The sequence below is a fragment of the Engraulis encrasicolus genome, chromosome 9, assembly GCF_034702125.1.
Source record: "Engraulis encrasicolus isolate BLACKSEA-1 chromosome 9, IST_EnEncr_1.0, whole genome shotgun sequence".
In the NCBI taxonomy this organism is placed as follows: Eukaryota; Metazoa; Chordata; class Actinopteri; order Clupeiformes; family Engraulidae; genus Engraulis; species Engraulis encrasicolus.
In genome coordinates, this window is record NC_085865.1 from 48,426,877 (window position 1) to 48,440,057 (window position 13,181).

Consider the following 13,181-nt stretch of genomic DNA (forward strand, 5'->3'; position numbering starts at 1 on the left):
TGGCCCCGCCGTGATGCATTGGCTGCGTTTTTCGCCAAAAAGCTTAAAATTAGCTAACTCCATAACGGCGCGGCATTGCCCAGAATGGCTCATCATTGTATACATTATGTGGCATGGGAAAGCGATGATGAAACTTTCATTTTACGCCGGAACTATCCTTTAAGTCTGTTATGCTGTGAAGTGTGAACTTATTCCACAGCCTCAGGAAAACTCAACTCTAGTTAGAGCAGAAGGAGCTAGATACTGGAAAGGCTGACCAACGCTGAGAGAGGAAACACGTGTGAATATTTAGTGTAAGAGGTTTAGCCGTGTCAAAGTTCAAACTTTCCAGTATTTTTTCTGCCGTGGTGGGTGCACATTTACTTTAAACTTGATGCCACAGGCCGAGCGAGAGAGGAGAAGAGAAGTGAGAGAAGACAGGGAAGCCTCTCCACGACATACCCACCGCGGGCGGCACCGCGGGCGGGCGGGCCCGGCGGAAATGTCAAGACAGTAACCCGAGCGACTTGCTGTTTCAGACTAAGTCACCTGATTGTCATTCAATCTGCACGGCAAATAGGGAACGGAAGAGGAGCCATCTTATGAGGGCTTCACAGCCAATTTCCCACAGCCACCACCCGACTACATTGCTAAAAGAAGTCGAAAAAACATTATTTGATATTTTACGATACACACCCAATACACACCCAAATAGAGAAGCTATTGATTGCACTGCAGCAGGCTACATCAACTAAGCAGACAGATGAAGCGCAGTGCTGTGGTGGCTTCAACAAAAGATGCTTCCTGAAAAGCTAGTCATTTGGTGGAAAACGTAGCCCCTTACCAGGCACCGTCCCGCCGCCCGCTGAGACATTGTAATAAGACACTGAAAAAACTGAACTACCATAGTATTACACCACTATGATAGTGGTGCACAGGGCTTTTAGTAATACATTACGACTTGGTCATATCATCGCCATTCTGGTAACAGCTTATTTATAACAGGAGCTGTGTCTTACTAGTGTCTTCTTTATTGCTGCTAGTGGTGGCAGTGCTAGTGGTGGCAGTGGTGGCGACCTCCTCTTCAAAAAGAGTCATCAGTGGTGCAGGACCAGGTCACCTCTGCTTGATAGGAGGGGGGGCACTTGGCAGCATTACATAAGAAGGCTGCCATGGGCCAGATGGCAATCCCACACAGTGGGGAAGCCGGCCAGGCTTTCTTGCTCAACAGGTAATGCCTTGCTCGCAAAGAATAATTCTTCTCACGCTTTTACTTGTAGCACATTATTTGACAAAAAAAGTGAAATGCTGATTAGATGTTAGCATCACAGTTAAGGTCAATTTCCTAGTTGAATTCTTAAATAAAAATCATTAAATGCAAGTACAAATCCTTGTAACTAAACATGTAAGCTAACTAGTTAACATCTAGCAATGGGTATGTACTCTGGCCGTTAAGAAAGGACATAGTGGGACGTTTAAAGTTGAAATTAAGGAAACTGTTTGGTGAACCATTTAACACCACCTACAGTATATGTTTTGACTGTGGCTTACAGTATGTGGGGTAGTCCTCCTTGTGGACTTCATAATTGGAGTCTAGCCGGCATGAGACATGCTGTGCTTTGTGTTGTGTTGTGCCGTCATTATCCCCTTCGTCGGCGTCCATTAACTTGACACCTGAACTGTCCCGTCAACCATTATCCTCTCCACATGAATGGAGAGCTAATAGCGGGCCTAATCTCGAAACAACAATGCGGTCAGCAACAAAGCAGATGAAAGGATAATCATAAACGGCTCAAGAGGGCGCTCAAAGGCCACCGCCATTGCATTGAACTACTCGTCGCTTAATGTCTCGAGATTCATAAAGCGGAAGGATGAAACACGGATTGGCCTCCGATTATTGATTAATATGCCTACTTCAAAGCTGTGCTCATGCAGTAAAAAAAAAAAGACTCGGTAGCCTACACATGAATGAGCAAGAAGTACACACTCATGGAAAACTTCCAAGGCCTATAAATGAAAAATTACGTTTGTTCTCCTTTAAATCAAAAGGCTTGAGTGAAGTCCAAAACTACTAAACGATGATATCGCTGTAGTGACAAACATGTCTAGACTAATTCAGTCTTCATTGTGAGTCACAGTAGCATCGCAGGTGTCTCTCCTAGAGAACAACTCTGCCTCACATTAGTGCTTATGTGAGAATAACAATGTTATTACCACAAAGTAAGCCATGGTACAGTGGTTAGGGAGTTGGACAGCAGACCACAGAGTTGCAGGTCCGTATCCCACACTTACCTTACCCTACACCTCCACCCATGGCTAAAGTACCCTTGAGCAAGGCACCTAACCCCACAATGCTCCAGGGACTGTAACCAATACCCTGTAATATCTGTAAGTCCCTTTGGATAAAAAAAGCATCAGCTAAGTGTAATGTAATAATAATAATGTAACAAAAGAGGAAAGTCACTTCAGGGTTGATGGAACTACAAACCACACAGTCAACAGAACAGAAGCATACATTCATGATCTGAGATAGGTGGGTTATTAGGTCAAGCTAATTAACCTCCCCTAACATAGAGTGGGATAAGCTCCAACCTTGGCACACCTCAAACACCATGGCTTCCTCTACTGCTCAACAGACAGCCTTCTTCTTGCTCGCTTAATCAGCCTGCATGCGTACACACACGTCACATACTGCCCGGCACACAAAAACACCCTTTTATCTGAGTGTACACACAACAAGTAGCATGTTATCAGGTGGAGTCTCCGCGGACCAAGCGTTACTTGGAAGTGTGGGTCCGGTTGTGCACAAGACATACAGTATACGTACGTGTAGGTTACAAAAGAGAAGTCTATAAGTGAGTAACACAGACTTTTTTTTCAACACAAGTACCATTCCTGGAAACGATCTCTCTCTTCCTGGAGACACGTCCTTGCTGTCAAGGTGAAACCTGAGAATTCCAGAAACGTTTGTTTTGACAAAACTGCACAGGTTGAGTCAGGGGTGGTTCCTTCAAGTTTCAGAGCAAATACGAGTGAAAGATTTTGTGCGTCTTTGTCACTCAGTAATCGTGTTTATTGGCTGCAACTTGAATGAGGAAAACAAAAAGTTTGTGTGTCTCTACTCTATTGATGACCGAATGACGGAACTGTGGTTTAACTTGTCAGTTTCAGAATCAGGAGGTGAGGTTCCACACACAGTGACCAAAGGCGTCTCTTACAAAAACAAACATGGCCTTTAAAAACGACACCATGCGCATTGCTTAAATTGTCGTCTTCTGTCTGTCTATCTGCCTGTGTGTGTCTCTAGCACAGTGTTTCCCAACCTTTTTTGTCTCATGTACCCCCTAAAGCCTTTGTGCCATGAGTACCCCCTAACTCATGTTTTACATTGCCTTTTCTATTCCAGTGTGACTATGCTCCATGCATTTGTTAAAATTCATTTTTTCCAAGTACCCCCTACAGTGTGATCGCGGACCTCTAGTGGTACACGTACCCCTGGTTGGGAAACACTGCTCTAGCACAACACGTTCAACAGGAGCATACAAGAGAGGAGGCTGTACTGCGCGCAAAATGTTTGAGGGCCACCACCACACACACAATAGTCAGTCACCCACCTACTGGGCAGTCACCAGACAGGTTTTGCAGGTTCTCCTTGCCAGCTCCCTAAGTCCACATGCTGCTGCCTTTGCTTCCAGCATGGACTTTGTCTGGGCTTTGTTTTATCCAAATACCTGGATAAAGCTGACCTTGGAATAATTACACATCCTTTATGACACAGTGCAAATGATGCAGCGTTAACAATTTTCTTAATATAAATAGAGTGCAATAAACACAAATCAGGGTCACATAAAAGATGATTTCGGGGTGTGAGATTAGCAGAACAACGCTCTGCTCCAAGGTCACTTTTGCAGAGGTGAGACGCGCCTACCTTCAAGGATAAAGACCCTTCTATGGTATACAGATTCTACTTGGACACACAACACAAGCAATTTTAGTCATTAACTCGCTGCCTGAAGAAGAATTGTGCCAAATAGATTTAAGCAAGTTTTTAATTAAACATTTTCACATCGCCTTCACTTTTTTTCTCGCCTGCCTCAGCCTGCACAAGGCGCCAGCTGCCCCCTTATTTTCTAAACTGTTGACTCAGTGGACAAGTTTGGCATTGTGCTGACGTGCCTTAGGGAAAGCCAAATGTTTACCAGAAACTTCTTGAGAGGGCAATTGGTCGGACACCGTACGTTGGCCCTTCAGTCCAGACCAGCGAAGCCCAGGCCAGACACAGCCCAGAAAGGTGCAGCAGAGTAGGGTCAGAGAGAGTGGTATCCCTCCCTCCCTCCCCCCCCTGCTCTTTAGGTTGAACGGGAGCAGTAATCCCAGTCTAAAACCTCCCACGTAACTGGATTAGAGTGAGCACAGCCCAAAACAATACGCCAGGCTGGTGAATAACCCGGCCCATAAAGAATTAGCTCAGATTGGTCCCATTTCAATGGGAAGGACGTGGGTGCTTGGGTGGGTGTGGGTGGGGGTGCTTCCCTTGCATGACGCATACTACAAGCCTGACATGTCATTGACCTTCGAATCACATGAAATGTTCAAAGAGTATAAATATTTCAGGGCAGAGCCGGCGCTAGGCATAGGCAGACTAGGCGGTCGCCTAGGGCGCCAAATGTCCTGGGGGGGCACCAAGGACCACAGAATTACAATATTGAGCTAAATGAAGCATTCAATTTTAGCACTCAGTATACAGTATGGTGCTAGATCAGCTGTGCTCGATCAGATTAATGACAATGTTTACAGATGCCATTGTCAAATTCCACAGAAAGGAAAGATTGTTGCCCGCCTAGGGCACCAAATTGCCTAGAACCGGCCCCGTTTCAGGGGAGTGAGTATACTGCGCTGGAGCCATCTTTTAAACCTGACGGGAATGACAAGAACTTAAGCTATTAAGCCCATCAAAGCTGGAAGCACTAAAGGGGAAAACTGGCGCACAATGCATGACATACTCCCAGGAAGGGCTTGTTTTAAACACTAAATGATTTTATGGAAACATTAGGGATTACTACTCATATCAGTAACTTTGGTATGAACTTTGCTCATACCAAATGAGTCAGTGTGGTGACAAACTTGTCAGGCGGGCCTGCTGAAAACTAAATGATTTCATGGAAAACGTAAGTATTGTTTATCAAATCTGCAACTTTCCTGAGACCAGGTTAAATGTTTGTTGGAATATTACAGCGCCGTCATAACTTGTATCTGTGGGGCAGCCGCGGCTTAGTGGTTAAGGAGATGGACTTAACAGTAAATCAGAGGGTAGCAGGGTCAAATCCCACCCTTATACTCCCTACCACACTCCATGGCTGAAGTGCCCTCAAGCAAGGCACCCAACCCCACACTGCTCCAGGGACTGTAAACAATACCCTGTTCTTCAAATAACTAAGTCACTTTGGAGAACAAGCGTCAGCTATGTGTAATGTGATGTATTGTGTAACTTTGCCAAAACCAAGACAGTGTGGTGACAAGCATGTAGGACTTACCAGAAGGGTCGGTTATAAAAACTAAATCGTTTTGTAGAAATATTAAAGAATCTTCATAAGTCACACCCAGGCAGAGTTTATGCAGTGTGGTGGCAACGAAGCATCTAACACACTAACCAAAAGGGCATATGAATAAGTCATATGATATCTCCAATAAGTCATATGATATCACTTACTTCGTTGATTGAGAAAAAGTTAGGCAGTACGGTGGCAAAGAAACATCTGACATGCAGCTTGTCAGAAGAGTCCAAGTTTACTCATAATGAACTAAATTATTTTGTAGAAATATTTAAGTCATAATACTGCATACACTAGTCAGAAGGGAGTGATTAAAAACTTAATGACTGTCAAATCAGGGGGGGGGGTACACAGGTGTGTGTGTGTGTGTGTGTGTGTGTGTGTGTGTGTGTGTGTGTGTGTGTGTGTGTGTGTGTGTGTGTGTGTGTGTGTGTGTGTGTGTGTGTGTGTGTGTGTGTGTGTGTGTGTGTGAACTTGCTCACCAAGTCACCTCTAGATATTTACACAACCCTGTCAGACAGGCATGACTTAACATGCACAGAAAAAAGCAAAACATGACACATGATTAGACACTTTTGAGTGACCTAATGTAATCCAAATACGTACTCAAAAATACGCAGATATACCACATACACTTATCTCACCACAAAACAACTATTGCCTGAAAAGCCATGCTTAGTTTATTCTGCTTAGAAAGAAGACCTTTTGACATTGACACATGTTCCTTTACTTTCTTTATAGCCGTACAAATCTCTATCCTGCTCATTCAGCAATAGTGGTCTTGCCATGTCTGAGACCAGATATGTCAAATCACCACCGCCAAAAACACAAACACACAAACACTTTTGTTGTATGATACTAAAGTATAGCTGTATGACCTTACAAGTAATATGGTGAGATGGTGCAACTATTAGTATGCTTCCCAAGTACTGCATACTGTTGTTTGTTCAGTGACCACGCTTACAAAAAAATAAATGTTATGCAGAGTGAGAATATCCGATTAGTGATTACATCCATCCCACTTCTCAAAGCAAACCTGGCTTCTAATTTCATTTAGACCGTGTCCAATTGGTTAATTGCTTTGGATGAGGCTCAATGCAGAAATGATGAGTGTTCCATAAACATTGGGGAAGTGAACATTTTTTTTCCTTTTCTTGGGAATACAGCTGGAGTTTATTTCTATGAACTTGAGCTGGTCACGCTTGTTACAAAGCAGGCCAAAAGTCTATCTAATTTTTTAAAGAAATGCAATATTAAATCAAAACATATCCTGATTTGTGTGTGTACCTGCTCCATGGTGATGGAGCAAATTATAATAATATCATTGAACCCAGCCACTAGCAAGATGTTTCTCTCCGGGGATCAATTTTTGTGTGTCTTTGTGCTCTCTGGAGATCAAGCACATTGGTCAAACGCCGCAACTCCTTTCTGCTGGAATGTGTGGTGCTGAATTTGCAGAAATGTTAAACGAAACCTTGAGGGCATCACCTTGATGGAATGGCCATTTGTCAAGGCGGCGTGAATTAACCACGAGTCTAGCTAGAACAGTATCAGGAAGAATTAACCCAGGCCAACAGGTGAATGCATTAAAATTATTACTTTTGCGATGATGCATAGTTTATCATTATTTAATATCTTCTGACACCTGGTAGGCTGATATCACTGTTGTTATAAGTGACAAGTGGCATGACCACTGCACCGACCACCCAGATAGCAGATATTTTGGCTTTGTTTTGGCAGATATCTGCAATTTATGGCTTCCTTTTGGCAACCATAAGCTTTTGGCAAAATGTTGGCATGGTTATGGTTGACCTGGGCGCCAGTGAATTAGGGCGTTCCTCTGGAAAGCAAAAAAAAACAAAGATTTGGCTAAAATATGGGTTGTTTATGGCTTCCCACAACACATTAAAACGTGCGGACTGTGAATGAATGAGTTATGGCCAGGTTATGGCATGTGTCAGGTTAATCTGAACCTCGGGTGGAGAGCGGGACAGCAACGTTCTACATTGGTGCGCTTACGGCAATCCAAAAGACTGCCAAAATCAACTGTCAAGAGAAACTCGTTCTTGCCTCACTTCAGTTTCCCAGCGCCAGTGTGTGTCAGACTTCAGTTTTATGCAGGTAAGTGCAGTTGACACGTTTTTATATTAAATACAACCGCCGATGGACTTAAGAGATGAGGCATTTTAGTGTTATCGGTTTTCATGTTGATTTCAATAGGTCTGTGACCGTCGGTTTCCGTGTTATGCGCTGAAAACTTCGATACCCTTTTAACAGGAGCTAAAACACAACGTCTGTGACACACAACTGTGACATTTAATCTTAGTTGCTACCCTCATACTCAGTAACGGTTTGATTAAGTGTTGTTCTGTGGTTGAAATTCACTTTTCAGATATCAATGCCAGGGAATTTCAATCAAAGAAACAACAACACTAGCAATCCCAGCTAACTGCCCAACGACAACTAGCAAAAGCCGGGAGCTAGCTAACTCAGGCATGGAGCATCTTCTACCTATTGGCACAAAGCAGAGCACTATCTAGCAATATCTGTCTGTCACGGAAAGTGTTGGACTCACTGTAATTCTAGCCTACTACTGAAGCAATCGAGTGAATCTGCTTTTTTCTACATTGTCTTTTCAGATGTGCTGCTGCTGAAGGCAGTCCGGTGGAGGAACTTGTTTTTTGACAGGCATACTACAGGTTGGTTCCACAATTTATTAACCTCTCTCTCTGGTCTAATCTTCGTTCGTTGTGAAAGTCCTTGCTTTTAATGTAACTGCTTTTAAGTATACGTCTGTATTGGGTAATGCAATGGTCGGTTTGTGTTTAAGCGCTGGCTATTTAACATGATCAGTTGTTAAGGCCTGTGTATGTCAGCTATCAACAACAGGGGGTAAACCGTATACAGAAATGTGGCCCATGTAGGCCTATGTAATCTTTCTCTAACATTTGTAATACCTCAACACAGAGAGTAGCTTACTAGAGGTGTCAAAGGTAAAAGTAGAGTATGAATTCATGGTGAAATGTAAACAAACGCCTGCCCCCAGACCAGGATCTCGGAAAAGACTGAATAAGGGGGAAAAAACACCTCAGATATACCTACTGACAAGTCCAGGGTAGTAGGAGCATTACTAATTGGCAGGAAGCTTTAACAATGGCACATGATATAACATAGTGACTAGTCTGATTCACCAGTTATTAGATAGCCTACTGCTTTGTTGTTATTGAAAAAACCCTAAAAGCTAGGTTTAAAAAAACCTCCAATTTGACCAGTAGTACTCTGATCTTAGAATCAGTGGGCTACTTATATACTCAAGTGCAAGTTATATGTTTTGGCAGGGTTTTGTTTTGATTGAGTATTGTTTTTTTTTTTCCTATTATCTTTTTCTCCCTTTACTTTTGACAATTCCGTAGATGGTTGTACAATCTACTGTAGCCTACTACTCATGTCATTTAAAATGTATAAAATATGAAATAACATCTACATTCTCTTTTCAGATGCTGTGCTGCGAACGGACACTGCAGTCACCTGTGGGAGGGGTCAATCAAATCGGATCTCAAAAACAGGTACCAAATTTTAATAACACCCCTCCCCCCTCTCCCGTCTATTATTCTATTAATCAAGTGCATTTGTGCCGCCACTTGGCCAGGACACCCTTGTTAAAAGAGATTTTTAATCTCAACAGGTTTATTTTCCTGGTTAAATAAAGGTTAAATAAAAGAAGAAAAAAAAATGTAATGCCACTGTTTTCAAAGTTACTTTTGCATGTAGTAATTCAATTTGGTTTATCTTTTTATTCTTTCCTAGATGTCGCGAATCTGATCTGATCTACCTACCTCTATGTGGCAATAGAGTACCTGCTTTTACTGGCCATGGGACCAAGATGAAAACAAGAGGCCTGTACCCAGACATCCAAGCACCCATCAAGTCACCCAGTCCTCCACCACCTGCCGTGCAGCTATACCCATCCATCAATCCAGCCACTTGCCCACCCTAACCAGTCACAGCATTTGGAGGCAATAAAGTATAATGAAATGTATTTAATTGTCTTGGTTTTTTTTCTAGATGCATAAATATTCCAGTTTCATTGTTGAAAATCACGCATTTATTAAATGTGCGACTTTCAACAATAAAACAGGAATATTTAGTGATCCCAAATGTAGCCATAATGTGGGCCCAAATGTCACTTATTGTCTTATAAGTTTCTCTGTATACCGGTACTTACAATTTAAGTATACAGGGAAACTTATAAGACAAATAAGTGACATTTGGCCCCATTTTGGCTACATTTGGGATCAATTATGGGTACATTATGGCAGTATTTAGGGGTAATTTTATGGCTGTTCTGGTAGAGTTATGGGTACATTATGGCTGAATTATGGGTACATTATGGCAGTATTTAGGCTCATTTATGGCAGTTCTGGGACAGTTATGGGTACTTTATGGCTGCATTTTGGCTGAAGGGTGGGGTCTGGAATTCCTTTTGGGGCCTTTAAGGCTGTACGTGGAAATCCCAAATAGGTTTTGGGTGAACTTTGGTCAATTTATGGCTGGGTTTGGTTGGTTTTGGCATGCCAAATTTGGGCCACTTTTGGCCCGGGGACTCAAACCGAAGCCAGCCAAAAGGCCAAGATAACGATTTGGCCCAAAACTCTGCCAAAAACATTTTGCTATCTGGGCACTCACACTTCAAAACCATTGAATTCAATAGCAAGGTGATTCAATAGCAAAGTGCACGGTGAAAGGCGATGTCATCTGGGCTGGCGTGTAACACTACAGCCCCGTGATACAGAGTGCAGTTTCTGGGTTTACACGTAAGGAGTGATATGAAGACTTACAAACGAAACGCATCTGCATAGTAATATACGACCTGGCTTCAATGGATGAATGTGGGGTGGGTATTCCCCTTGTCAGACTATCCACATGGTATACAGTACTTCGTTATCTGCAGTCATTCTGGGCGGTACCAAGATTACCAAGGAAGCGCAGGTTTACTGTCTGCATGGGCTTGGGGACACAAACTCGCGAGACCCTTACCACGTTACCTGTGTTCAACAAGCATAAATCTCGGGTTATTTGGATGGACTGGCATCACACAAACTCCACTGGGTTGAATCAGTTGATATCTAGAACTAGACAGCAACAGTTCTAGTACTGGACGTCAAATGCGTCAGATAGCTTTCACGTCGTGTGGCTGTGGGCGTGACATACGCTGGCTTTCACTGTAGCCACTGCAATTTGCGCATTTCTCTTATCGTTTACCGTCACCACTTTTTTATCAAAACTTTCGACACTCAATAACACTTTCCTCCCTCTTTGGGCACGTAAATAAACTGTGAATGAACCCCCGTGGCCTGGGTACAGCACGAGTATATTGTATTGAGAGCGAGAGCAGTACCACCCACTTTGCCCCCTTTGCATGCACTCACTCAGTGAAGTTAACTAGCGAATGTGTGCTATGAGTGACTGTCTTGACATCTCCAGTCAACCAGAATCAAAACACCGTACGGGTGGATCACTTTTTTTCTTTGATCTCCATTGTGTGTCAATACACGGAACGCTACAAAATATTCCATCTCTACTGTACTAGTTCTGCACAGTCCTGTAAGCCAAGGACCAAACTCAGTCGCAGGACTACCGTAAGAAAGCTGGGCTAAATCATTAGCCAACACTGGTGTGTTAAAATCCTTATTCTGTTCTTCTACTTTCAGAATGTGACGAGACACGACAGTGGCACCACAACAAGGAAACAGTCGCCAACTGGTCTGTCGTGATAACATTCATCGATGGGCGATTCCTGCCAGGCACGTGCTTTAGGTATTATCGGCGTTCTCATACACATAGCCAGAAACAGTGTTAGCAAGCTACTGTACACATACTCACCAATCACCTCCAGTAGCTCGTAATCATCCTTGTTGATGGACCAGGGTTGGGAGCTCAGGTCCTCTGACATGGCTTAAAATTAGCTGGAGGCCGTGCTGTCGCGCAGACACTGTCGGACCCAAAGACTATGGCTTCTGCGGTTTTCTGGAAATAAAATGGAAATGTAATTCCAGGCCGTCCAGCAACGGTGGTTCCCTCAGTTGCGATCCAGTGCAGCGGCTGCCTCTACCATCATTCCCAAAGTTTGCCACTTGCGCCACAGCCCCCGCCTACCACATTCTTTGCCTTGAGATAAGGTGGAGTCGGTTGGACACCATCTTGGTGAGGAGACGGCGGTTCACAGGCGCTACATTAAACACTGCACGTAGGCTACTGCGACTATTTCAAACTTGCTTGTGACACGGACAAAAAAGGTGAACAATTTACGACACTATAAGTCGTCAGAACACACTTGGGATCTCGTTCATACGATTGAAGCACTCGTGGAAGCATAAAACGTAAGATTTATTCGAAGGGCGCTCTTTTCTTCATCGGAAGTTTTACCTCCTAAAACCCTCCTATCCCCCAAAGAGAAATTCCTGTAAATTGTCAACCAACATGACAGTCACTACCAACATGGCGGAGCTTTGGGTCCAACACATTGCACGAGTTTATTTTGGTTCGTGTGCACGATGGGTTATAATTGGTCCAGAAGAAATTCTTTTCTTCATATATGGTGGTGTGCGCTGTCAATCAAATTTAAAAAGGGAACCAACCAGCCCTTTCTTGCCAGGGATGGTTTGCTCGGAACTTCCGCCTTTACAGCGCGACACTCCAGCAGACCGCTGATTGGCTACTCGGCAAGCGCTGTCAAATCAAATGGCACACTGTTCTGCGCCTTGACGCAAACCACGTACGCCCATGTAGGCCTACAGAGAAAACGCATTCCCAGAAATGAGTTCAGTGCAAATATACTACTCTACCATTTAAAACATGCCTCTTCCCTATCACATTATTCAACAGATAGAGACAATTTAGGCCTAGGTCTAACATGCAAATCCCACTATGAATGTTCTCCATGATTGTCTACATCCGTATCATTTGTATTCCAAGACAAAAGTACAATATAATAATCATCTTAAATTAGTTTACTCTCACTTATTGGAGGCATTCAGACAACTTAAAAAATGTGAACGAGTCCACTTGAGTTGGCCCCATGTGCAGGTCTACTGTAGAGCATCACCTCAGATACACGGGTTTGATGACACCTAGTGGTCACATTGCCTAATAACACGCGACATTTCACTTAATGATTTTCTGGATAGAGTTCATTCAGTTGGTGTCCATGTACAGGGATGGATTAAGATATGCCGGGGCCCCTAGGCTACAGATGGCTGTAGGCCCCCACCCACAGAAGGCAAAATCCATAACAACATTGCATAATTACAGGTCAGGAATGAAGGATAACAAGTCTGCTAAACATGGGGAGGAGTTTTAATTAGATTTCAAACTGTACCTGACATGGCAGACTCCTTTTTCTAGACCGCATCTTTTCTCATTTCAGCAAAAAAATGTTTTAACCCCCTTTGGTAAATTGCCCCCCCCCCCACCCCCCTAGCAGGTGGGGGCCCCTAGGCTGCAGCCATATCTAGCCTGTGTGTTAATCTGGCCCTGTCCATGTATCTATCCAGTCCGGACGAACAGATACAAGCATTCTTTTATACCCTCTGCCATTCAGCTGCTTAATTCCAATAAGAAATGCAGATAGCAATAGGTCAGGTGTGTTTT

General features: G+C 43.5%; 1 protein-coding gene across 1 annotated transcript in view; it reads right to left on the reverse strand.

The window, feature by feature from the left end:
- The window catches only part of oxsr1b (oxidative stress responsive kinase 1b), a 179,784-nt gene extending 167,862 nt beyond the window's left edge, over positions 1–11,922 (reverse strand). Inside the window, exon 1 of the mRNA XM_063207311.1 lies at positions 11,415–11,922. Within this exon, the coding sequence (XP_063063381.1) occupies positions 11,415–11,484 (70 nt within the window). The 5' untranslated portion in view covers positions 11,485–11,922. The remainder of the gene's footprint in view (positions 1–11,414) is intronic.
- Positions 11,923–13,181: the final 1,259 nt, after the last annotated feature.